This window comes from Trichomycterus rosablanca, chromosome 10 (assembly GCF_030014385.1).
Source record: "Trichomycterus rosablanca isolate fTriRos1 chromosome 10, fTriRos1.hap1, whole genome shotgun sequence".
Lineage (NCBI taxonomy): Eukaryota > Metazoa > Chordata > Actinopteri > Siluriformes > Trichomycteridae > Trichomycterus > Trichomycterus rosablanca.
In genome coordinates this window covers 22,138,297-22,165,337 of record NC_085997.1, presented here as the reverse complement: position 1 = coordinate 22,165,337, position 27,041 = coordinate 22,138,297, and the positions used below count along the sequence as shown (strand labels likewise).

At 40.1% G+C, this 27,041-nt stretch overlaps 1 protein-coding gene across 3 annotated transcripts in view; it reads right to left on the bottom strand.

Annotated features, from left to right (window-relative positions):
• The window catches only part of arhgap12b (Rho GTPase activating protein 12b), a 107,314-nt gene extending 88,782 nt beyond the window's left edge, over positions 1–18,532 (bottom strand). For all 3 annotated transcript variants that reach the window (XM_063002946.1, XM_063002947.1, XM_063002948.1), the window contains exons 1-2: positions 18,354–18,532; positions 4,472–5,231 (exon numbers count right to left, since the gene is read on the bottom strand). In XM_063002946.1, the coding sequence (XP_062859016.1) occupies positions 4,472–5,152 (681 nt within the window). In that variant the 5' untranslated portion in view covers positions 5,153–5,231; positions 18,354–18,532. The remainder of the gene's footprint in view (positions 1–4,471; positions 5,232–18,353) is intronic.
• Between the last annotated feature and the right edge of the window lie 8,509 nt (positions 18,533–27,041).

Here is a 27,041-nt window from a genome sequence, read left to right as displayed (position 1 = left end):
TCTATTTGTTTGTTGCCTTTGCTGTTTAAAGTACTCTCAAAAAGCAAGCACTAAAGTTAAAAGGCATTACTGTACATGTGGACAAACGTATTCGTAATTATTTGTTTGCCCAAAGAATTCTCAATAAATATTCTATTCATTTATACAACATTGTTCTCATTGACATCTTTAGAGAGACAGTCCTTGAGGACAATAATCTGCAATAAACGCTTTTGATTTCTTTACTCTTCTTAAGCAAACTGTTTCTGCACCCTTAGTTTTATAGGGGCCTTTTCACATCCTGCCACTTTTAAATCTTTCGACAGATGTTGATTTAGATCATGACTCATAGCAACATCACACGTCTCTTACACGTGCATTTTAACTTTTGACTTTAACTGTGGTGTTTACAAGGAACAAGGCAAATAACAAATGCAGATTATTGATTATGAAGACACACATGCTAAATGCAGTAAAAACATGCCAAAAAATTATACTGTGAGAGAGACAAAGTCCATGTTTCCACGCAGCTGCCTCTTCTAATAATGTTATATATTCCACTGCAGCGCTTTTATTAGTATAGAGACACGCTGCTTAATCCCACATATTTAATCCCCTGCTCATGTTCAGATTTTAGAAGCAGTTTTAGTTTCTGATTAATGTCAGAATGAATATATAGAGTAATATTTTAGGCGCTTTTTACCTCTTTTTATTAAAAAAGTAGAATACAGTGTGTGCATTATTATTTTAAATGTATTTTCATTACTTTTATCCATGCTAAATCATTTAGGGACAGTGGTAGCCTAGTGGGAAGAGCTTTGGGCTATCAATTGAAAGGTTGAGAGTTCGAATCTCAGCTCTGCCATGCAGCCACTGTTGGGCCCTTGAGCAAGGCCCTTAACCCTCTCTGCTCCAGGGGCGCCGTACAATGGCTGACTCTGCGCTCTGACCCCAGCTTCCAAACAAGCTGGGATATTTGGGAAAACAATTTCATTGTACTATACACGTGTATATATTTATGTATGACAAATAATGGCATTCTACTCTAGTAAAGTAAAGTAAAAGATGCTTAACAAGCCTGATTAACCAAAGAATGCTTCAGCTTAAAGGCTACAAATTGTACTTCAAGCATCCCTGAATGCCATAAAAACAAGTAGTTCAGTCAGCTAATATATGAACAGCTAGTTTAAAACGATAAAAATTTACCCATAATTAGGGGGTGTATTTACTACTGTTTATGACATTGGCTTTTCCACTTAGCACATTAAAAATGGCATATCTATGGTCCAGCTCGAGCTGTGGACTTGTGTAAAGTTGTGTTTGCTGTTGAGTCCACTACAATTTAGTTTGACTCATTCAACAGCATCTTCGGGCAAATATATGTCTTGTAATTTCAATTTAAATGTCCTGATCAAGCTGTTAAGCTCAGACCTAAAATCTTAAAAGTACAACCATAATTTCTGATTATCAGTCTTCTAGCAGGAAATCTGAATAAGTTAAGAGGTACCTGGCAGCTTGGAACAGCACTGTGTTTTGCTGTTTCACACATCTTTGCTACAGACTGCACTGACAGCATACCTTATCATTTCCTTCATATTTTATGTGGCTGGACAGGATAAGCTGCTGTGGGCCAAATAAGCAATCAGCTTGTAATTGTGTAAAAAAGTGACATCATAGTTATGGGAAATTTAAAATAGGTTGCTGGTATATAACATAATGACAAAAACAAATGAAAAGAAAATTAATATATATAAATTAAACATACTTATATACCCTAATGGTGGTCATCAGAACATCCTCATATACCAATTTAGACTGATCATTCCACCTTGTGCATGTACGTACACAGAAAAAACCCTTAGACTGCTGAGACTAAAAAGGCCTGTCCGTATCAATAAAACCACATGATATGGTACATTGTTTCATTTAATTTCCATCAGTCGCTTTATTGTGAACGGACAGGTCCGGATCCACCCAGGAAACACTGAGTGCAAGGCAGAAACACCCTGACTGATAGAGATCAATCTATCAGTCAAACAAACCCTGTTAATATGGGCGCAGAAAATTCATCAGCTTTAGTCAATCAATCACTGAGCAAAAATGTAACCCTTAACAAAAATGTTTGTAGAAAACCCACAATAGCCTGACAGCACCACTGAGAGGCTATAAATTAGATCAATAACCCTCTGTTCCATTAAATAAAAACTATTCAACAGAGTAAAAGAGAAAGTATGCTTTTATTTTACTTAATCAAGTGTGCTCGATTGGTTTGTGCAAATTCTCCACATTCTTGCACGGACTGTTTACGTTGGAAGCTAACACACTGTGCCCTGGCATAATGCAGCATCTAATAGGTACCACTGAGTGTCATGAGTTTATTTTTAATGGCTTGGCACAGCACGTGTATAAACAAATGTTAAAATACAAAGGGTTTCATTAACTATGCTATACATCACGTACATGCCCGGCGTAAACTGCAATAGTAATTTACTTGACCACACTTTTTTGCCATTTTCTCAGAAATTTGTTTAATTTTTAATGGTTTGGGTGGAGAAGCCCCTTAAAGCTGAACACACTGCTCTGTTCTTAGCAGAACCAGTCTGACTGACCAAAGAAAATGATGACGCATCCGCTTAAAGGCTACAAATTGTACTTCAAGCATCCCTGAATGCCATAAAGCAAGTGTTTTAGTCAGCTAGTATCAACAACTGGTTTAAAACTGCAAAAATGTACCCATAATTAGAGAGTGTATTTACTACTGTTCATGACAATGCCTTTCCATCCATGGACCAGATCAAGCTGGCTTCTAATTCAGAGTCAGTATAACAGATGTGTCCAAATAACTTGACTTCAATTTGATTTCATTTGACTTTTGATTCAGCATCTTTGTGCTGAGTGTCATGAGTTTATTGTTAATGGCTTGGCACAGCATGTGTATAAACAAATTTTAAAATGCAAAGAGGTTTCATCAACTATTCTAAACATCACGTACGTACATGCCCGGTGTAAACTACAATAGTAATTTACCTAACCACACTTTTTTGCCATTTTCTCATAAATGTGTTGATTTTTTTAAATGGTTTGGACAGAAAAGCCCCTTCGAGCCAAACACACTGCTAACCCCGTGCACCCCACTGTCACGTCCAGTCTTTGTGTGTCTCTCTTCATCACATACTCATGGGTGTGGGGGTAGAGGGCACAACAGCATCCTATGACCTACTTTTTATCCTCCCACAGCCCCCCGGTGTTCCTCTCTGCAAAGAGAAGTTGAGACAGGGAGGCAGGAAGCCATATGTGTATGCATGTGTGTTTCTATTGTGTAGGAATTTTTAAAGGGGTCTTTTGAGTCAGTATGTAACTTTAGTGGCATTGCTAATATCACTGTTTGATCTCAGTACAGTGCTAGTTTTGTGGGTGCTGTAGTCACGTGCAGCATACATTTTAAGGATGTGAACGATCAGTTAATCTAACTGTCATTGCGTTGCATTTTACCATAGTTAACCACAAGTATAATCCTGCCAATAGATTTGATTTTGACTTGATTCTGACTATTCGTGCTCTTAGAAATGCCCTAATTTTACAAAGACCTAGATGTTACATAATTAGGACGCTATTAAATTCACTGGAAAATGTGCTTAATTTCACAGAACTGTTGAATGAAAACCTAGAACATCCAGCGATGGTGCGAGCCTTCGTGTTCTGTCTCAAATACAAAAATACTCGTCCGTGTTTTGACACCCCCTCAACATCCACAGAATTGGTTGGGAGTTTTCCAAACTCAGCTACATAAGTAGTGTTTTAAGCTGCTTCAGACTTTGACATCTTGGGCATTTTGACTAACCGACTGCTAATTGAATTGCCGTAGGATTGCGAATTAAGCAGAAGTTTGAACTTCACAGAAAATGAAATATTACATGGGAAACGGCTCATCAGGGTTGGTGATGTGATTTTCAGAGCCGTGAATTAGGTAGGGCCTTATATGTAAAATACAATTTTCATCATAAGAGAGGTCAATAATGGATTTGTTCACAAGAGACTTAAAAGATGACAATTAATAGTAGGGTCTACATCATATAACATAATATCTAACAGAAAACATGTGGACAAGCTGCAATAGTAAAACAGAGCTAAACACTGCAAAAAAGCAAAAACACATGACTGCCCTCCTATTAATAATTCCATCTCAGTAGGTTGCTGGTATAATAAAGACAAAAAGAAATAATCCTGAGCAAAGTTGCTAATGATTAAACCACAACTGTTGCACGCAGTGTGAAAAAAACATTAAAACAGTGGAAATAAATTATTACGGCCACATAGCAAGAAAAACAGCACCTCACACACAGGAGAGAAGAAATCACATGCCTGTGCCTCTGGCAAACAGAGAAAGCAGGGAGAGAAGGTAGATAAAGAGCAAAACCAAAACAAATCTGACAGCAATGGCTGGAGCAATGCAGCTGGGAGTTGGCCGAGTGGCGAGTCGTGATTCTCTTACCTGCACGTGCTCTGTGGAGCTGCTGCTCAGCTCGTCTCCCGATTCCGAGTCGTTACGCAAGGTCTCGGAGCTGTTTCCCGGCAATGATCCATCTGCGTCCAACAACAACACTCCTAAAGGTTTTCTCCGGCAACCTGGCGGCTCCTTGGATGGCGACTCGGGCCTGGTACGTGAGAGCGCCGTTGTGTTTCCATGGTGATGGTTGTGATGGTTGTTGTTGTTGAGCAGAGCAAGCTCCGCCAGCACGTCCTTCATGCCTGCGTTTTGATTGGTGTCCCTCAGCAGTAAAGGTGGAGTGTGTTGCTCCGGTAACGGAGACGGCGTGCAGGAAGGGGGTGGCCGTCCGAAGCTGACCATGTCCGGTGGCGCTCGCTGCTGAACGTTCTCGTTGGGAAGGACGATGGGCAGGACGTTAGGGGGCTTGGCACGAGGTTTGGGTGGAGGCAAGACGGCCCGTCGTACCTCGCGCACGTACTGCGCTGGCACGTAAAAGGCTTTGGTGCCGTCCTCCCGTCGCACCTGCCACCAGTCCGAGTTGGTTTTCTTTACCAGCATGTAGCACTCGCCCTGGTGGATGGAGATGAGCCTGTCTTTGGCTTTGTACTCGTAATCATACTCGACCTCCACGTAGATCTGCCCAGGTGCCGGTCCTGAATCGCTGTGAACCTCCTTCTCAGACATGACTTGGTGTGTGCGCTGAGATTCAGAACACACCGAATGAAAGAATCCACATCTCTTTTAGTTATGTATCCACACGTCTCTAAAAACAAAAAACAGATCTCGTTTAACAGGATGTAAAACACCTGCACACATCATATTTGGCTGTTCTAAATGTATGCCAAACTCACAGTTGAATAGAAATTATTCTAGACTGAGCAATTTTTCATGCACACTTACTGTATATCCACACACATGCTCAGACAGGAAGTCCTGATGGTGCTGTACCCTGGAGCACTGACCGTATCAGCATGGTAACACAATCATGCACGAGGACACCATGGCAACAAGCATATCAGTAACTCAGTGATCAATTTACACTGACAGGACCAGTAAGCACATACACACACGACTCAAAAACTTGAAAATACAGCCTGGTTCAACTATATTAACATCTGGTCCTAAAGGACACCATTACCCCCTTTTCCACCAAAAAAAAAAAAAAAACGTAGTTCTTGAACCGGTTCTGTTCAGGTTTCTCTGAACCTTGGTGTTCTGTAGAGAACCGACGCGCGCTTCCACCAGTTTTTGAGAACCAAGCAGCGTCATCGTCAGTGGGTGCTACTTACTAAGAGTTAAGAGCAGTAATAACATGGCGGAGTGTGTGGATTATGTGCGAGCATTTGTGCTGCTGTTACAGATATTTGTTTTTATGTAAAAAGCAGCGATCTAACTATCGGTGATAAGAAGACGTGACGTGTTTGTCTCAGTTGTTGTTTTCTTTAGTTTATTGGCGTGAGAGGAGTTTTGCACTTCGGTTTCACCGCGACTCTCGGCGCAGATAACCGATTTGCTCAGCGCTCGACTCGAGCGGTGAAACATCATTAAAGTTCCACAACACAAACATTAATCTGTGTGAAATAACCATCAAACCCACTCTAAAATACAACATGTATCTGTGTTTAACTGGATTTACTTCACGTGTGTTTATGCAGCTTGGGGAGTTGAAAAAGCTTCATGCTTTATTATTCATGTTAAGCGTTTTTCGTTCTGTCCGGGTCTCTTTTATCACGTAATATCACGCAGTTCATCGTTTTAAAAGCGCTTTGAAAATATCAGCGGCAAACTGGCTCAAAATGTAATCAGGTGAAGTTTAAAAGATAAAAATGCAGCATTACGCTCCATATGAGACTCCAGCTGACGCCATTGTTGCTAACGCGCTATGCTGTACAACATGACACGCCCACTGACGGACGTCACGGTTCGCGCTGAAAAAACAAGTATTCTGTGGTGCCAGATTGGCCCGCTAGTTCACTGTCTGGAACCTCCTTTTTTCCGGTGGAAACACGCGGAACCGGTTCAAAATCAAGTTCGGGAACCGGAACGGGCTCCGTGCCGCGTCGGTGGAAAAGGGGTATATGTGATCAAAAATCTGTGGACAGTGGACACATGACCATCATCTTAATGGATATTTAATTTGTTCAAGTTGCCCTATGCTTGCGACAATAATATAGCCTCCACTCTTCTATAAGAAGGCAATCCACAGGATTTTGGAGTGTGTGGTCAAAAGAGCATTTGTGAGAAAATGCACTAATGTGAATGAGAAGGCCCGGCTTGCAATCAACTTGCAACTCAATCCTAATAAAACTGAAGTTTTGCTTGTTGGGCCTAAGACACTGGTCTCTACGTTTTCCAGTCTGTCTGTTAATGTGGATGGTCTATTCTGTCAATACATTCAAATACCTTGGTGTTATTTTCAACTCATCACTTCCTTTTGAGGCTCACATTAAGTCGATCACTAAAAATTCCCACTTCCATTTGTGCAATGTTGCACCCCGATGTCGATGCTAAAATGCTGGTAAATGCTTTCATTTTTTTTCTCGCCTGGTTTATTGCAATTCCCTTCTTAACGGTCTTCCTGCTAAGCTGGTAAACCGGCTTCAGCTTATTCAAAACTCAGCAGCCAGAGTCCTCAAATATACTATATGGTCTGCCCACATCACTCCTATCTTCCACCAGTTGCACTGGCTTCCAATAGCCGCCCGTATCAAACACAACATAATTCTGCTCACTTTTAAAGCCCTTAATGCCCTCGCCCCTTTTTACCTCAGCAAAGTCTTCACCCTTACCGTCCCAGTCGTGCCATAAGATCCTCTGGCAAGGACCTTCTAGTGGTTCCCTGTTTTAGACTTGGGTCGGTTGGCGGCAGGTCCTTTAGTTCCTCAGCCCCCAAACTCTGGAACTCTCCCTTCCACAATCGCTTTGTGACTATTCCTCCATCTCCTCCTTCAAAGATCAACTAAGATCAACTAAGATCCTCTTTACTGCACATTATTCTTCTTTCTCAATGTGTTAGTTTTGCTGTTTTTTGTGTGTGTTATAATGATGTTATATGCTCTTTCCCAAGTGTCCTTGGGTATGTGGCACTATATAATCTGAACTGAAAATATTATAATTATTATTAACTGGAGTGGTTGCATCATCCCAAACACATTAACCCAAGTCTTCATAGACCTTGCATTGTGCTTAGGCATCACAGTCATGCTGAAACAGTATAAAGTCTACCTCAAACTGCTGCCACAGTTTTACCTGTAAGCAATGGGTGTGGCTGAAACACCTGACCTTGATAATTGGAAGGGGTGCAAGATATTTTTAAACAGTTTAACCAATTAGTCCCTATGACTTTCTACGACTGGTCACCTGTTTCTGTTCTTAATGTGCATGACTGATATTTCCTCCAGTGCATTCTTCATATTAGTACTTTAGTACTAATTCTCTGTTTCATGTATTATTTCAAATTATTTTGCATAAACTATTTTAGCATAAAATGTAAAACAACATTAGATGCTATTGTTAAAATAATACAACCCCTGGCAAAAATTATGGAATCACCACTCTTGGAAGATGTTCTTTCAATTGCTTAATTTTGTAGAAAAAAAATAAATCACAGACATGCCACAAAACTATCATTTCTCAAACTGTCAACCCTCTGGCATTAAGAAACAATAAAAAAAGAAACAAATATAATAGTTGTGGTCAGTCACAATTGCTTTTTTTTAGATCAAGTAGAGGAAAAAAATATGGAATCACTCAAATCTGAGGAAAAAATTATGGAATCATTAGAAAACACTGCACCATTATTACTTTGTTGCACCACCTCTGGCTTTTATAATGGTTTAAACTCTCTGAGGTATGGAGTTAACTAATGACAAACAGTATTCTTCATCAATCTGCCTTCAACTGTCTCTTGCTGTTGCCAGATCAGCTTTGCAGGTTGGAACCTTGTCATTGACCATTTTCTTCAATTTCCACCAGAGATTTTCAAATGGATTGAGATCCGGACTATTTGCAGGCCATGCCATTGACATTATATGTTTTCTTGAAGGAAAGTTTTCACGTCCTTTGCCCTATGGCAAGATGCATTATCATCTTGAAAAATGAAGTCATCATCACCAAACATCCTTTCAACTGATGGAATAAGAAAAGCGTCCAAAATTTCAATGTGGACTTTGGCATTTATTGAAGACCATCTCCCCTGTGCCTTTACCCGACATGCAGGCCCATATCATCAACAACTGTGGAAATTAACATGTTTTCTTTAGGCAGTTATCTTCATAAATTTCATTGGACAGACACCAAACAAAAGTTCCAGCATCATCACCTTGCCCAATGCAGATTCGCGATTCATCACTGAAGATCACTTTTATCCAGTCACCCACAGTCCACGATTGCTTTTCTTTAGCCTACTTTGACCTTGTTCTTTTCTTTTTAGGTGTTAATGATGGCTTTTGTTTGGCTTTTCTGTATGTAAATCCCATTTCTTTTAGGTGATTTCTTACAGTTCAGTCACAGACATTGACTCCACTTTCCGGCCACTTGTTTCTCATTTGTTTTGTTGTGCATTTTCTGTTTTCAAGACATATTGCTTTAAGTTTTCTATCTTGATGCTTTGATGTCTTACTTGGTCTACCAGTATGCTTCCCTTTTACAACCTTCCCATTTTGTTTGTACTTGGTCCAGATTTTAAACACAGCTTACTGGGAACAGCCAACATCTTTTGCGACATTCCACAATGATTTATCTTCTTGAAGGAGTTTTATAATCCTCTCATTTGTTTCAACTAACATATCTTGTGTTGGAACCATGATTCATGACAATCTGCTTTGTGCAACAGCTCTCCGAGGTGTGAGCACTCTTTTTAAATTGAAGAATAATTAGCAAATCTAATCTGCTGCAGATGTTTTGTTTTTAAACTGCAAATTACAGAGTGATTCCATAATTTTTTCCTCAGATTTGAGTGATTCCATATTTTTTTCCTCTACTTGATCTAAAAAAAGCAATTGTGACTGACCACAACTATTATATTTGTTTCTTTTTTTTATTGTTTCTTAATGCCAGAAGGTTGACATTTTGAAAAATGATAGTTTTGTGGCATGTCTGTGATTTATTTTTTTTCTACAAAATTAAACAATTGACAGAACATCTTCCAAGAGTGGTGATTCCATAATTTTTGCCAGGGGTTGTAATTCCGGATGGCACGGTGGCTTCGATGGTGGTTCGATTCCCAGGTGGGGCAGTCCGGATCCTTTCTGTTCGGAGTTTGCATGTTCTCCCCGTGTCCGCGTGGGTTTCCTCCGGGTGCTCCGGTTTCCTCCCACAGTCCAAAAACATGCCACCAGGCTAATTGGAAACACTGAATTGTCCTATAGATACCTAGCCGCTAGATGCACAAACCAGTGCATTGTAGTGCCGGTCCCAAGCCCTGATAAAATAGGGAGGGTTGTGTCAGGAAGGGCATCCGGCGTAAAAATTGTGCCAAATCAATTCGGATCATGATCTGCCGAGCGCCGACCCCGCAACCGAACGGGGTAGCATTGCAGACCTTAAATATCAGCTGTAAAGAGACTGTTCTCCTCCACCTGACCTGATTAAGCTTGGAGATTAAGGTTACATGCTGCAACTTTACTGCCTGTTTTCTTTTACAATGGTTGTTTATGGTCAGTTTCCAAATTCCATTATTTCCTCAAGAGTAATTAACAATCAGTGCTTAACAAAGCCCTATCCCTAACATCCATCAGCAGCCCAGTCATCAGTCCCTATGTAGTTCAGATCTGTGCATTCTGGTAAATATTTTTAGGCTCACAGCTACATTTAGCACTGCATTTAAATAATATCAGTTACCAGGACAAACAGTCTACATACAGCTTACAAGATTAGCATGCCATCCTTTTATAGAGTATGGATGCATGTAACGTTATCCTCAGAGATGTGAGGAGCTCCCTGCGGTCCCTTGTGTTAAATATACACCTACATGTTTGCATATGGAAGCTGCAGCTGAGTGACTGCAGCAGCAGCCTGAACGCCAGCACTATTCACGCAGGCACTCACATTTCCTCTTTCATACTCTGCTTCATTCAGAAATAAAGAGGAAAAAAAGGCAAATGCACTGGAGTTCTATGCATGAAACAATATTTGCTGTAAAATAAGATAGTAAGTGGTACAAAATATATTATGTCAAGGAAATTCAGATTCAAGTCCCCTACAGTATATTGATGTAAAATTAAAAATTAACATATTTTAAACACTAGCTTTGCATAATGTTAGAATCCATTGCTGTTCCCTTTGGTTGTTGATATGGCAAAAATGTCTCAGAAGGGCAAGGACCCCCCCCACCCCCAACCTTCCACACTCTCCCAATGTTCAATCCATGACTATGGCTCTGTATTATATTTGCTGTGAAATTTAAAATGTAATGTTTGTGTTCAGTGATTTAACATTTTTCATTCATGTAGCATTCAAGTGCCTCATGTTTACCGTTAATTTTCACTACATGGCGGTCCTAGCAATCCTACGACAATTCAGTTTGCAATTGCTTAGTGAAAATGTCCAAGACGTTAAAGTCTCAAGCAGCTAAAAACACTACTCGGGTAACTGAGTTTGGACGCAGAGGAGGGTGTGTCAAAATTTTCATCTTTAAGACAGAGCCTCGCACCATCACTGAATACATAGATTTACATTCAACCATTAAGGTAGTCTATGCTGTGTATTGCACCTTCTGTTTATTCTATCATTTAATTTATGAGTGTTATTTAATGGCTGACGTGAAATGTGGTGCTTTTCTTTCAAAATCTGTGAAATCTGTGATTTTTGAAAAAAAAAAGAGGTCCGTGAAATTAAGCACATTTTCCCGTTAATATAGTAGGACCCTAATCATCATAAACCACATACTAAGCACGATGTCAGACACCATTGTGCGAGCACCAATTAAAAAGCAGATACATACATTAAATATTTAGCAAAACAACCCAAGTTATACACAGTTTAGCACCCAGTGTGTACTAAACACAAAGTTCTATATTACTGTATAATATTGTAATAATATCACTCAGCCCTAATTTGCTGTTTTAGAAACTACATGCACCTTGTTGGAAACACCCTGCTCAACAACCTCTTCCAATCATCCCTCAGGTCTGATTGTACACCCCCTGCTTCACGTGTGATCGGATTATCAAGTGACATAAATAGCATCCTACTTCTAGACTGACTGCTGCACATGCATGTAATTGTTAGCTCAGTTTTGTGCACTCGCAACTCGGAACTAAATTTAAATATGGGGACCACATGTAAGTCATCTAGGTTATAAAAGGAGACATACAATTTATCCCTTTCAGCACATGGTAAGTGAATGCTCTGGTGATAACACAGTAGTAGAAAACTGAAGGGAAACACTCCAATCATCATTAATATATGGACTGCATTTAGGCTTAAAAATCGACAAATAGCTACCAACATTTAATTTTAAATTTACATTCTGAACATCTAACTACAGACTGGCCTATTAAATAAAATGTGTTTTCTGCTTCCCTGCTAACAACTACTATTTAAAGCATTTTATACTCAATAATACAAATGTATAAAACTCTAAAGCTTCTGTATTCAGGGAAAAAAAAGCCCCCCTTTCTGCATTTATTTATTACACTACTGACCTTGGTGCCATTTTGGCTGGGATAGAAAAGGTTTTGCTAAGATTCCTTGCCCAGACATAATCAATGACCAGTCCTGCTAAGACCCAGCACCTGTCTGAGGAACTAGATTATTTCAGCACTTAATATAGAGCAAAGTGGTAAGAAAATAATGTAAATAAGGAACACAGCACTTCTGCAATTTTAAGTGCCATTAAGAGAACGGATGGGAAGAGGTGAGGACCTAGAGCACCCCTGCTTCCTGTGAGGATCCTCTTCGTTCAATACAAATTGTTACATTTGCCAACATGGGATTGTTTCATGGTCACATGTGATTCTTGTATAACCCTTCTCTGTCAGAAGTCTACTAGCTTTTCAAAGAAATCTGATTGAAAGCAACACCAAGTAAACCAGTTTTGGATTATGTAATAAAGATCAAGTTGTTTGAGCTCATGTAAAAATTGGTTGGCTATATCTCAAACTACATATTCTGTACTAAACAGACATGTCCAGGTCTTTTTTTTGAATTCCGGATCCTAATAAAAACACTGCACATTAGACAATGTGATACTGATCTGATTGTTTACGCAAAACTTTAAAGGCGTACTGGTAACGTTTCAAGTACTTTTGCTTCCGGTCATGTTGGTAAAAAATCCGGGCCGCACGGTGGCTCAGGGGGTAGCACTGTCGCCTCACATCAATGATTCCCAGGTGGTGCATGTTCTCCACGTGTTTGCATGTGTTTACTCTGGGAGCTCCAGTTTCCTTCCACAGTCCAAAGACATGCAAGTGAGGTGAATTGGAGATATGAAATTGACTGTGTTTGACATTAAAAGACTTGAACTGATGAATCGTGTGTAACCAGCAGTTACCTGTCCTGTCATGAATGTAACCAAAGTGTGTAAAACATGACAATAAAATCCTAATAAATAAATAAATAAATAGTAAAAATCAAATTTAAAAGATAAATCAGTAAAATGTAAAACGTACCCGATTATAATAGCATTTTGGCTGGTACTCTAGCTAATACTAATACTCTGCAATAGATATTAATTGTACTACATAGTGTGGGTGTGGTAGAGAAAGTGCAAAAAGGAATCAGAAACAATTGCATGTACTGAAAACGCAAAAATGCACACAAGACAACTTAAAGTAAACTGCTATCACACCTCTAACTATCTCTACCTTTTATTAGTACGAGGATGTTAGGATTATGTCAGTGAAGAGCAACTATGAAAAGCTTTGCTGTCAAAAACTGAAAATATAATGAATGACTAATATAACATCTAAACACACAAAAATGACTAAGCAAGTATGTATGCAGAATGCCCTCAGAATGATGACGTCCCAACATTATGCCTTATCAATTCAATCACTTTTCTTTAAAATCCATAATGTAAAGAACTTTATACAAATATATAATACATGCTATCTAAAAAAGAATAAGGAGTTCGTCTCTACCATGTGTCTCTCATTTTAGAATTTGAACAGGGGCCAGAGTGGAGGCTCTATAAACATGAAGCAGATGGAAGGACTCTGGTTTGGCTGAGAATGTGAGGTCAAAATAGCACACAGAAACCACTACTGACTCTCCCAGTGTGTTTGTGTGAACACTCAGCTAAGATAACTGGCAGTCTTACAGAAACCTGCTCTCTTTATTATGACAGGGTCAGTTTTACACTGATTTCCTCAATCAGTCAGTTTTCAAAGTGGAGAGCAGAACATTTCTGGATTTCCTAAAACTAGAGAAGATGCACATCCATGCATGTGTGTATATATGAAAGATTATGCAGGCACATTTGTTAGAATAATGTGCTTTCAACCCTTTGCTAATGACTTACTGTTTAATTGCTGTTAAGAAAATGAATTCAAATATGCCTGACCCAACAAAAAGGAAAGAGCCACAGTATTTGCATAATCAGGCTATACAAAAGTGCAGTGTGTGTTTGCCTTCCTCTATTTGTGTTTTGCAGACTGTTATTTGGTGGTGTTTAAACCCTTGACTCTTAGAGAGAGCTGAGATTCATTCTGTTGCTTAAAGCTCGGAGAATCCAGCACAGACGTTACATGCACTTGTACAAACATCATTAAGATGCTTCAGGTTAAAGGTTCTCCACCTGAAGCCTGATATATAAGAGTGCAATAATATAGTCCAATTACTACCGTACATTAACAGATGTACTGATGCCCTTGTGGTGACTTCTATTGGCTAATTATGCAACATGGCCAGGACAAAATACTGATATGCATTAACCCTTGTGTTGTTGTAACATTGTGTATACTCCCCTTGTCCTAAAGGTCAACAAAAAAAAAAACAGTTTGTTTTCAGTAAACCCCTAATATAAGGCAGCTTAATTAAATTTTAGAACCTATTTTGTATAATTTATTTATTTTATTAGTATTTTTTACACACTTTAGTAACATTCATGACAAGACAGGGCGTTACTAACTACACAAGATTCACCATTCAGGTTTTAATGTTAAACATGTCAAAAGTCATGGACAATTTTGTATCTCCAATTCACTTCACCTGCATTTCTTTGTACTGTGGGAGGAAACCGGAACCACCGGAGGAAACCTACACAGACACGGGAAGAACATGCAAACTCCACATAGAAAAAAAACCGGACCGCTCCACCTAGGAATCAAACCCATGACCTTGTATAAAGAAGCAACCTGTCATTTATCACAAATTTTGTGAGTATCTGGGGTCACCCTAGAAATAGTCAAATTAATAAGACTGGGTCATTTTTGACCCTTAAGACAATGTGTCCAATGTCTATCAGCATTATGTTTCATTCTCTTACTGAATCCAACCGCAAACCAGCATGAGAGCATCACCAGTGCCAACACCGTAACTCAGTAAAGTGAAGCATCACTAGTTGATAGTAAACTGCAATAAAAACAATAGACCATCTGGCCTGCACCAAACATTCAGACAGCCTGCGGGGTGAAATCTGACAGGATTGCACTCTTAAGCACCGTCCTACTCTATTGTCAAAACGATTCTTTCTGGGTCTTCTGCCTGACATGGATGTCAAACATCATTATAGGTTTAATACATACTGACCTAGATTTCTGAGGATTTAGAAGCAAAACAAACTGAACTTAAATTACTTACAATGTTCACATATAAACAGTCAAGGACTACCATAAAGATTTCCCTTTATAATTTAGTAAACCAAGCTCAGGTGAAGCCGGTACAGAGTTAAAACTAAACATAACCAGCCAATATGTAAAATTAAAAGTAGAATGGCTGTATTCTTTAACAAGAGCACAAAACACCACTTCTTCTTTAGCTGCCCATTCAGCCGAAGAATCTGAATCTTACCAGGACTGCAGTATTGGCCCCTTTGAAGACTGATCCCAGCTTTTTTTTAAAAACAATCCAAGACATTTAGCCATAAAACAGTAAACATTTTGTAATGTCACTTACTAGGAGAGTGAATAGCATTACTTAAAACCCATAACGCTTAAATGCAAGACATGAGGTAAAAAACAAATGGTAACAATATACTTCTCGATAAATGGACAGTCCACACTCCAGAAACTTCTCATAAAAGTTCAATGATGGTTAAATCTGAAGACTATGGAGGTCATGGAAAGTGCTTGAATTAAATCAATGCAATAAGCCACCCTCATATAATTTTTGCACGGTGTATGGGATTTCTATCATCCCAAAAAAATGAGACCATTAGCAGGAAAGAATGTTTGCAGCAGAGTGTGTTTATGCAGGAAAATTTTTTGGAACTAATGATTTTCACCAGATGGCTAATCATACCATTATGAATTCTCCACTGTACAGCCTGCAGCAGACAAAAAGGCCTCCTTTAAATTCCTGGATGTTAAAATTACTGACAATTTTTTGTTCATTGTTCATGAGCCAGGGGTCTAAGTTTTGTGCTCCTTTAAGCTCCTTTAAGCTATGTACATTTAAACAGTGTGATACCCTAATATTTGGCATCATAGCTGTTCGTTTTTAAGAATGCTGCAGAGTAATAGTATACACCGGCATGCACCAATCCATTACTGAGTATCTGTAGCAATAAATTGAAATGAGATGCTGGATCTGTCTCAGACTTGATGACATGCTGTGTTTCTGATATTCACTAACACATGATCCTGCATGTGAACACAAAGCACAAACTAGATTAAATGATCCTACAATCACACCTTTATTTCTTTAATTTTCTTGTTTTGCCACCACTGTATCCTGATCAGGGTTGCGGTGGGTCTGGTTTCCCTGGAATCACTGGGTCCAATGCATTAACACAATCCGTTGTAGGGCCTCAACCATTACCTACCTCAGACACAGCCAATCATGTCTGTATGTAAAAGCCTGACTGGCCGATAGCAACTCTGGGGATATGAAACAGTAGCGTAATCTACCCAACCGCCCATCACACTCCTTATTGATCATAAATCCTGCTCGAGAGCCAGCACGGTTACCGTGATATATCGTTCTTTGGGGGTTTTTTTTGTTTTTTTTAAGGCAAACCCTGCATCCCTAAATTGTAGTGACCACAGCACTTCTCACACATACATGCATTTTCAAACTGTGTTTACATTTACTGATGGTTTTAAATGAGGTGAGGCATCTCTGATTGATGAGTTGATTTCATTAAGAAGGAAAAACCTACAAGAAGAGCAGGATTCTGCAGCATTTCCCAAAATAGGTCAAGTCAAATCTCCTGAGCTAATTTGCTGCCCTAAGTGACCTTTCGAGCTGATAGAGCAGCCTGTAATCAACTCATTGCATTTTGGAGCTGCTTAGATTTCATATGCATGTGCTCCAGCATGCATGACTTCCTGCCGTTCGTCCAATTAAACAGTTTTAAAACACAGAGCCAGGGCAAAAGCTCTATGTGGTCCAAATGATCATAAATAAACCACAGTGACTAAGAGTTAAAGTGTATCCTATAAAAACAGCTCTTTTCCTGCTCAGTCCACCTGCTTCTTCTCCAGTGCTTTATGTCATTGAGGTCAGTTTTGGCCCGACATTTAGCTTTCCTACTTCTTGCATATTGTCTCAGACCTAAAGTAAATACAGAGCAGATCATGTGCAATCTGAAACACTGCTCAGCGTTTAGTTAACAAAAACAAACAAGAAAAAAACTACTAGTACCACATAAAGTGCCACATAACAGACATAAACAAGCATAACAATATTTAAAAAATTAGTTATGGAAACTCAAAGACAATTGCACTATAATGTAATACTACAAAAAGTTGCATTTCCACATGGTTCTTAAAATGTTCATTTAAAAGGGATTAAGGATAGCACAACAGATTCTTTAATAAAAACGCTTTAGCTACTTTAAACTGCTTCAGGTCCCAGAAATGTTTGATCATATTACCCTGTACACAGTCTTACTACAATTTAGTCATTTTAAAGATCTTGGAAATCAATGATTTCGGATTTGCAAATTTTACTGATATCCTGAAGCAATATAGCCCATCTCCATGACTTTATTTAGCCAAAGCAGGACTTGTGTTAATCCCCTGGATTGATCATGGCTCAGCCAGTAAACGTTTATATATGTATGACCCCTAAACACTGACATTGTGTCGTTATATCCTATAAATATTCTATCCTATGTTAATATTTTGTATTAATAAATGCATTTATGTTTTGTAGCCATTTTTATAGTTTTATAGTTGAATTACTGTAGATTGTTCCATTATCATGCTTTGTTATAAACCTACTTCTTTTGTAAGAATGTAAGTATGTGTATAATAAGTATGCTTGTGTATTATGAAGAGCAAGATAAACATACTGCTGATGTCCAAGATTATTATTATTATTATTATTATTATTATTATAAACACGTCAAATATTTCCTTAGATGAACAAACCAAAGAACAACTTCAGGTGCAAGTTAAAATCGTATTTGTCTCCTTCTACACCTTGTATCTTTAAAAATAGATTCTGCTACATCAACACAACAAACAAGCGTTTAAAAGGCGTTCAAAACATTCGGCATGTTAAGTGCCCAGGATAAAAATAAACTTATTATTACACTGCATGCAGAAATTTACACCCAACATGCAAATACCGTCTTAATTCAGATTTAAACTCTACACTTTAACGCAGTTAGCATACAGTAAAACCTTTAGCAGGCTGCATTTGACCGCAGCTCCTGAAGTGGTTAGCCGCAGCGGAGCAAACCGCCAACCATCACTAACAACAATGTAACTCTTCATATATCAAACAATGCTCTGTTCGGCTAATACCTATGCACCTACAACGTCTTTCTACTGACCTTGCGTCCTCTGAATCGGTGTTACGAGGCCCGTGTGTCCTGGAAATTTGAAAGGAAACTTTTAAATGTCCGTTTTGAAGTGAAAAAGCACTTTGCAGTAAACCACACCAAGCGAGAATCTCTGAACCACACGCTAGTCCGTTACTGCCTCAGCAATGCGCGCTCCCATCTTCCCGCGCGCTCCCTGCTTCCTACTCCGGTATGCTCAGAGACTGCGCGCTCCCGCGTCTCTCATGCGCGCCTGTGTTCCTCGTCCCATATGAACTGCTCTGTTTCTGCATTATTATTTGCATTATATATTTCTGATTGTTCTAACTTCTCTACACAAGGATGTTAAGAAAGCAACAACAAAGCTGCCTTTTAAAGAGAAGATTTTGTTTTAGAAATGCTAACCAAAGGTGTAAATACAAGCATGTTTCTATCATAGTGGATAAACAATTAAAATGATGTAAACTATATAATTGATGCTTTGTAAAAGTCAATCAATATTTTAAACAACTCTTTTTACTTTAAAATACTTATTTAATTCCTTCATTTGCGTCAGTTTTAATCATGTCAATTGTTAGTTTAAATTCTTACTAGTTTTCTAAGTGACACTACAACTCAAATACATTACTGTTCAGAATGAGCTATAAATTAAAAGTCCCCTGAGCCCTCCACAACTTCTGTATATTTATAGTGAAGTTTAGAGTTTATCAGTCTCTATAAATGTGCTAAAATAGTAAAATAGTACATCTCTAAACCTCACGTGAAGAACTGGAATAGTGGGCTGCATAATACTGCCATCACTCGTTCATCTGAAAGCAGTGCAGCACATCATCATATACAGTAATACAATCATCATTTTGTAATAAGGTCATTCTCTGAATATACTGTAGTTTATATATATATATATATATATATATATATATATATATATACAGTGTATCACAAAAGTGAGTACACCCCTCACATTTCTGCAGATATTTAAGTATATCTTTTCATGGGACAACACTGACAAAATGACACTTTGACACAATGAAAAGTAGTCTGTGTGCAGCTTATATAACAGTGTAAATTTATTCTTCCCTCAAAATAACTCAATATACAGCCATTAATGTCTAAACCACCGGCAACAAAAGTGAGTACACCCCTTAGTGAAAGTTCCTGAAGTGTCAATATTTTGTGTGGCCACCATTATTTCCCAGAACTGCCTTAACTCTCCTGGGCATGGAGTTTACCAGAGCTTCACAGGTTGCCACTGGAATGCTTTTCCACTCCTCCATGACGACATCACGGAGCTGGCGGATATTCGAGACTTTGCGCTCCTCCACCTTCCGCTTGAGGATGCCCCAAAGATGTTCTATTGGGTTTAGGTCTGGAGACATGCTTGGCCAGTCCATCACCTTTACCCTCAGCCTCTTCAATAAAGCAGTGGTCGTCTTAGAGGTGTGTTTGGGGTCATTATCATGCTGGAACACTGCCCTGCGACCCAGTTTCCGGAGGGAGGGGATCATGCTCTGCTTCAGTATTTCACAGTACATATTGGAGTTCATGTGTCCCTCAATGAAATGTAACTCCCCAACACCTGCTGCACTCATGCAGCCCCAGACCATGGCATTCCCACCACCATGCTTGACTGTAGGCATGACACACTTATCTTTGTACTCCTCACCTGATTGCCGCCACACATGCTTGAGACCATCTGAACCAAACAAATTAATCTTGGTCTCATCAGACCATAGGACATGGTTCCAGTAATCCATGTCCTTTGTTGACATGTCTTCAGCAAACTGTTTGCAGGCTTTCTTGTGTAGAGACTTCAGAAGAGGCTTCCTTCTGGGGTGACGGCCATGCAGACCAATTTGATGTAGTGTGCGGCGTATGGTCTGAGCACTGACAGGCTGACCCCCCACCTTTTCAATCTCTGCAGCAATGCTGACAGCACTCCTGCGCCTATCTTTCAAAGACAGCAGTTGGATGTGACGCTGAGCACGTGCACTCAGCTTCTTTGGACGACCAACGCGAGGTCTGTTCTGAGTGGACCCTGCTCTTTGAAAACGCTGGATGATCTTGGCCACTGTGCTGCAGCTCAGTTTCAGGGTGTTGGCAATCTTCTTGTAGCCTTGGCCATCTTCATGTAGCACAACAATTCGTCTTTTAAGATCCTCAGAGAGTTCTTTGCCATGAGGTGCCATGTTGGACCTTTCAGTGACCAGTATGAGAGAGTGTGAGAGCTGTACTACTAAATTGAACACACCTGCTCCCTATGCACACCTGAGACCTAGTAACACTAACAAATCACATGACATTTTGGAGGGAAAATGACAAGCAGTGCTCAATTTGGACATTTAGGGGTGTAGTCTCTTAGGGGTGTACTCACTTTTGTTGCCGGTGGTTTAGACATTAATGGCTGTATATTGAGTTATTTTGAGGGAAGAATAAATTTACACTGTTATATAAGCTGCACACAGACTACTTTTCATTGTGTCAAAGTGTCATTTTGTCAGTGTTGTCCCATGAAAAGATATACTTAAATATCTGCAGAAATGTGAGGGGTGTACTCACTTTTGTGATACACTGTATGTACAGTGTATCACAAAAGTGAGTACACCCCTCACATTTCTGCAAATATTTCATTATATCTTTTCATGGGACAACACTATAGACATGAAACTTGGATATAACTTAGAGTAGTCAGTGTACAACTTGTATAGCAGTGTAGATTTACTGTCTTCTGAAAATAACTCAACACACAGCCATTAATGTCTAAATGGCTGGCAACATAAGTGAGTACACCCCACAGTGAACATGTCCAAATTGTGCCCAAATGTGTCGTTGTCCCTCCCTGGTGTCATGTGTCAAGGTCCCAGGTGTAAATGGGGAGCAGGGCTGTTAAATTTGGTGTTTTGGGTACAATTCTCTCATACTGGCCACTGGATATTCAACATGGCACCTCATGGCAAAGAACTCTCTGAGGATGTGAGAAATAGAATTGTTGCTCTCCACAAAGATGGCCTGGGCTATAAGAAGATTGCTAACACCCTGAAACTGAGCTACAGCATGGTGGCCAAGGTCATACAGCGGTTTTCCAGGACAGGTTCCACTCGGAACAGGCTTCACCAGGGTCGACCAAAGAAGTTGAGTCCACGTGTTCGGCGTCATATCCAGAGGTTGGCTTTAAAAAATAGACACATGAGTGCTGCCAGCATTGCTGCAGAGGTTGAAGATGTGGGAGGTCAGCCTGTCAGTGCTCAGACCATACGCCGCACACTGCATCAACTCGGTCTGCATGGTCGTCATCCCAGAAGGAAGCTGACGCACAAGAAAGCCCGCAAACAGTTTGCTGAAGACAAGCAGTCCAAGAACATGGATTACTGGAATGCCCTGTGGTCTGACGAGACCAAGATAAACTTGTTTGGCTCAGATGGTGTCCAGCATGTGTGGCGGCGCCCTGGTGAGAAGTACCAAGACAACTGTATCTTGCCTACAGTCAAGCATGGTGGTGGTAGCATCATGGTCTTGGGCTGCATGAGTGTTGCTGGCACTGGGGAGCTGCAGTTCATTGAGGGAAACATGAATTTTAACATGTACTGTGACATTCTGAAACAGAGCATGATCCCCTCCCTTCGAAAACTGGGCCTCATGGCAGTTTTCCAACAGGATAACGACCCCAAACACAACCTCCAAGATGACAACTGCCTTGCTGAGGAAGCTGAAGGTAAAGGTGATGGACTAAACCCAATTGAGCACCTGTGGCGCATCCTCAAGTGGAAGGTGGAGGAGTTCAAGGTGTCTAACATCCACCAGCTCCGTGATGTCATCATGGAGGAGTGGAAGAGGATTCTAGTAGCAACCTGTGCAGCTCTGGTGAATTCCATGCCCAGGAGGGTTAAGGCAGTGCTGGATAATAATGGTGGTCACACAAAATATTGACACTTTGGGCACAATTTGGACATGTTCACTGTGGGGTGTACTCACTTATGTTGCCAGCTATTTAGACATTAATGGCTGTGTGTTGAGTTATTTTCAGAAGACAGTAAATCTACACTGCTATACAAGTTGTACACTGACTACTCTAAGTTATATCCAAGTTTTATTTCTATAGTGTTGTCCCATGAAAAGATATAATAAAATATTTGCAGAAATGTGAGGGGTGTACTCACTTTTGTGATACACTGTATATATATATATACCTACCTACCTACCTATATACAGTGTATCACAAAAGTGAGTACACCCCTCACATTTTTGCAAATATTTCATTATATCTTTTCATGGGACAACACTATAGACATGAAACTTGGATATAACTTAGAGTAGTCAGTGTACAGCTTGTATAGCAGTGTAGATTTACTGTCTTCTGAAAATAACTCAACACACAGCCATTAATGTCTAAATAGCTGGCAACATAAGTGAGTACACCCCACAGTGAACATGTCCAAATTGTGCCCAAATGTGTCGTTGTCCCTCCCTAGTGTCATGTGTCAAGGTCCCAGGTGTAAATGGGGAGCAGGGCTGTTAAATTTGGTGTTTTGGGTACAATTCTCTCATACTGGCCACTGGATATTCAACATGGCACCTCATGGCAAAGAACTCTCTGAGGATGTGAGAAATAGAATTGTTGCTCTCCACAAAGATGGCCTGGGCTATAAGAAGATTGCTAACACCCTGAAACTGAGCTACAGCATGGTGGCCAAGGTCATACAGCGGTTTTCCAGGACAGGTTCCACTCGGAACAGGCTTCACCAGGGTCGACCAAAGAAGTTGAGTCCACGTGTTCGGCGTCATATCCAGAGGTTGGCTTTAAAAAATAGACATATGAGTGCTGCCAGCATTGCTGCAGAGGTTGAAGACGTGGGAGGTCAGCCTGTCAGTGCTCAGACCATACGCCGCACACTGCATCAACTCGGTCTGCATGGTCGTCATCCCAGAAGGAAGCTGACGCACAAGAAAGCCCGCAAACAGTTTGCTGAAGACAAGCAGTCCAAGAACATGGATTACTGGAATGCCCTGTGGTCTGACGAGACCAAGATAAACTTGTTTGGCTCAGATGGTGTCCAGCATGTGTGGCGGCGCCCTGGTGAGAAGTACCAAGACAACTGTATCTTGCCTACAGTCAAGCATGGTGGTGGTAGCATCATGGTCTTGGGCTGCATGAGTGTTGCTGGCACTGGGGAGCTGCAGTTCATTGAGGGAAACATGAATTCCAACACGTACTGTGACATTCTGAAATAGAGCATGATCCCCTCCCTTCGAAAACTGGGCCTCATGGCAGTTTTCCAACAGGATAACGACCCCAAACACAACCTCCAAGATGACAACTGCCTTGCTGAGGAAGCTGAAGGTAAAGGTGATGGACTAAACCCAATTGAGCACCTGTGGCGCATCCTCAAGTGGAAGGTGGAGGAGTTCAAGGTGTCTAACATCCACCAGCTCCGTGATGTCATCATGGAGGAGTGGAAGAGGATTCCAGTAGCAACCTGTGCAGCTCTGGTGAATTCCATGCCCAGGAGGGTTAAGGCAGTGCTGGATAATAATGGTGGTCACACAAAATATTGACACTTTGGGCACAATTTGGACATGTTCACTGTGGGGTGTACTCACTTATGTTGCCAGCCATTTAGACATTAATGGCTGTGTGTTGAGTTATTTTCAGAAGACAGTAAATCTACACTGCTATACAAGCTGTACACTGACTACTCTAAGTTATATCCAAGTTTCATGTCTATAGTGTTGTCCCATGAAAAGATATAATAAAATATTTGCAAAAATGTGAGGGGTGTACTCACTTTCGTGATACACTGTATATATATATATATGTGTGTGTGTGTGTGTATGTATGTATGTATGTATATATACTGTATATATACCCACTTCACGCCCTGGAGGTGTTTCGACAGTCACAGACTGATTCCTTCCAAATGCAGGACTGAACGCTACAGGAAATCTTTCCTTACATCTGCAATCAGACTGTTCAACAACTCATAATAATTTAAAATAATTCATAATAATGTACAATAAATACCTACTTTTTGTATGCTATGCATGCACCATAAGACCAATGTTTACATACCTAATAAATACATACATTTTGTATGCTATGCATGCACCATAAAAGTGTTTACATGTACAGTATATAGAATCATACTGTACATTTTTATTTTTATTGCTTGTTTTTATAGTTAGTGAAAGGATCAATAACCTACCTACCTACCTACCTACCTACCTACCTACCTACCTACCTACCTACCTACCTACCTACCTACCTACCTACCTACCTACCTACCTACCTACCTACCTACCTACCTACCTACCTACCTACCTACCTACCTACCTACCTACCTACCTACCTACCTACCTACCTACCTACCTACCTACCTACCTACCTACCTACCTACCTACCTACCTACCTACCTACCTACCTACCTACCTACCTACCTACCTACCTACCTACCTACCTACCTACCTACCTACCTACCTACCTACCTACCTACCTACCTACCTACCTACCTACCTACCTACCTACCTACCTACCTACCTACCTACCTACCTACAGTATCTATCTGCATTTTCTCCCCTTTTTCTCCCTTTTTAGTGCGTCCAATTGCCCGATTGCATCATGCTTCCTCTCCACCAATGCCGATCCCTGCTCTGACAGGAGAATGAAGCTAACCCACACCCCTCCGACACGTGGGCAGCATGCCGTATGCATCTTATCACCTACACTTTGACGAGTGCAGTGCAGCTCAGCACTATGTACGGAAAGACACACCCTGAGAGCACTCTTTTCTCATCTCTGTGCAGGCGCCATCAATCAGCCAGCAGAGGTCGTAAGTGCATTAGTTATGATTGAGTCCCTATCCGGCTTAATCCCACCCATATCTGAACAACAGGCCAATCGTTGTGTTTTTACCGCTGCGCCACCAGAGCAACCCTCTGAATATAGTTTTAAGGCTTTGGTCAAACTTTCACACAAACTTAATGTTTATATATTTTATTAAATAATACAAGTATATCTGGTTATGTTTTTATTTTAAATACTGGTTGTCCTGTATTCATTATACTGTACTTTACCATACATAATAAAATATTACAGAATTTAGGGCACATGTTTACATGAATGCATGTATGTGTGTATGTATGCATTAATTTAATTTAATTTATTTATTATCCATTGTCTGTTTTACCACTGCATTATTCTATTCAGGGTCATGGTGGGTACAATTCCCTGAGTGAAAGGTGGAAAACACCCTGGACAGGTCACCATTCCATCAGAGGGCACACACACACACACACACACACACACACACACACAGCTAGGGTAATTTTAGTAGCTCTATTTAACCTGACTGCATGTCCTTGGACTGTGGGAGGAAACCGGGGCTCTTGGAGAAAATCAACATGATTGCTCCACTTGGGAATCAAACCCATGTGACAGTTCTACCCACCAAGCCACAATGCAGGCCTAATTTCATCCAGAACAGAGAGTTACTCGTTGTAGCATGTAGAGAAAATGAGGTTGATGCAAGTTAATGACTCATTCACATTACTGTTTTTCTTTCAGCCTGTTTAATGTCAGGCTGTCAGTGGTGTTATTTGTAGTGGTGTAACAGCTACTAATTTTAACAGCATTTAATATAAATGACAAATTAAAACCTTTCTTAGAATAAAAAAAATATGTAATAACACATATTATGTTCATAATTTATCCAGTATTTTAAAATCTAGTATCTATTATACAGCCATCAGATGTGTTCGAAGCAGTAAAATGAGGAACTGCCAAGATCTGAGCATTTTTGACAATGGCAAAATTATAACGACTTGGTCAGTGTCCTGAGAAAAACAAACAATGAACAGGCAACCAGGTCATGCATGCCCAAGGATCATACAGTATATGTGTGTGGGGAGTAAAGGCTAGCCCATCTGGTAAAATCCCTCAGAAGAGCTACTATAGCACAAATAGCTGGAAAAGTTAATGCTGCTTATGATAGAAAGTAATCACAAACCATAGAGTGCCCATGCTGACCACTGTCCACTATCAAAAGCACCTACAATGGGAACATGAGCATCAGCACTGGATAATGAAGCAGTGCAAGAAGGTGGTCTGATCTGGCATCACATTTTCTTTTCTTGTGGAGGCCCAGACGCATGTGCATTACTTACCTGGAGAGTGATTTTACCAGCAGGATATTTTATGGTAAGTCGAACTGGTAGGGGCAGTCTGATGCTCTGAGCAACCTGGCATTTTCATGTGGCTATTACGTAGACAAGTCCCACGTACGTAAACATTGTTGCACCTAGTACAACAATGCAAACACCTAAATATAGTACAGCCCCACCATGACAACATTCATGAGTGAACTCTTTCAAAGAGTGATAGAGTTCAAGGTTTTGACCTTGGTCTCCAAATTCCCCAGATCTTAATCTAGACTGTGGGATGTGCTGGACAAACAAGTCCAATCCACAGAGGCCTCACCTGGCAGCTTACAGAACTTAAAAGATCTGATGATAAGCTCTTGGTGCCAGATACCACATGACACCTTTAGGGGTCTTGTGGAATCCATGCGTTGTTGAGTCAGAGCTGTTTTGTTGGCACAAAAGGGACTTAAATATTAACCAAGTGGTGATTGGTGTAGAATTTGGCTAGTTTTATACTGGAAGATGAATAATAATAATAATAATAGTTTAAAAGTTTAAATATTTTGC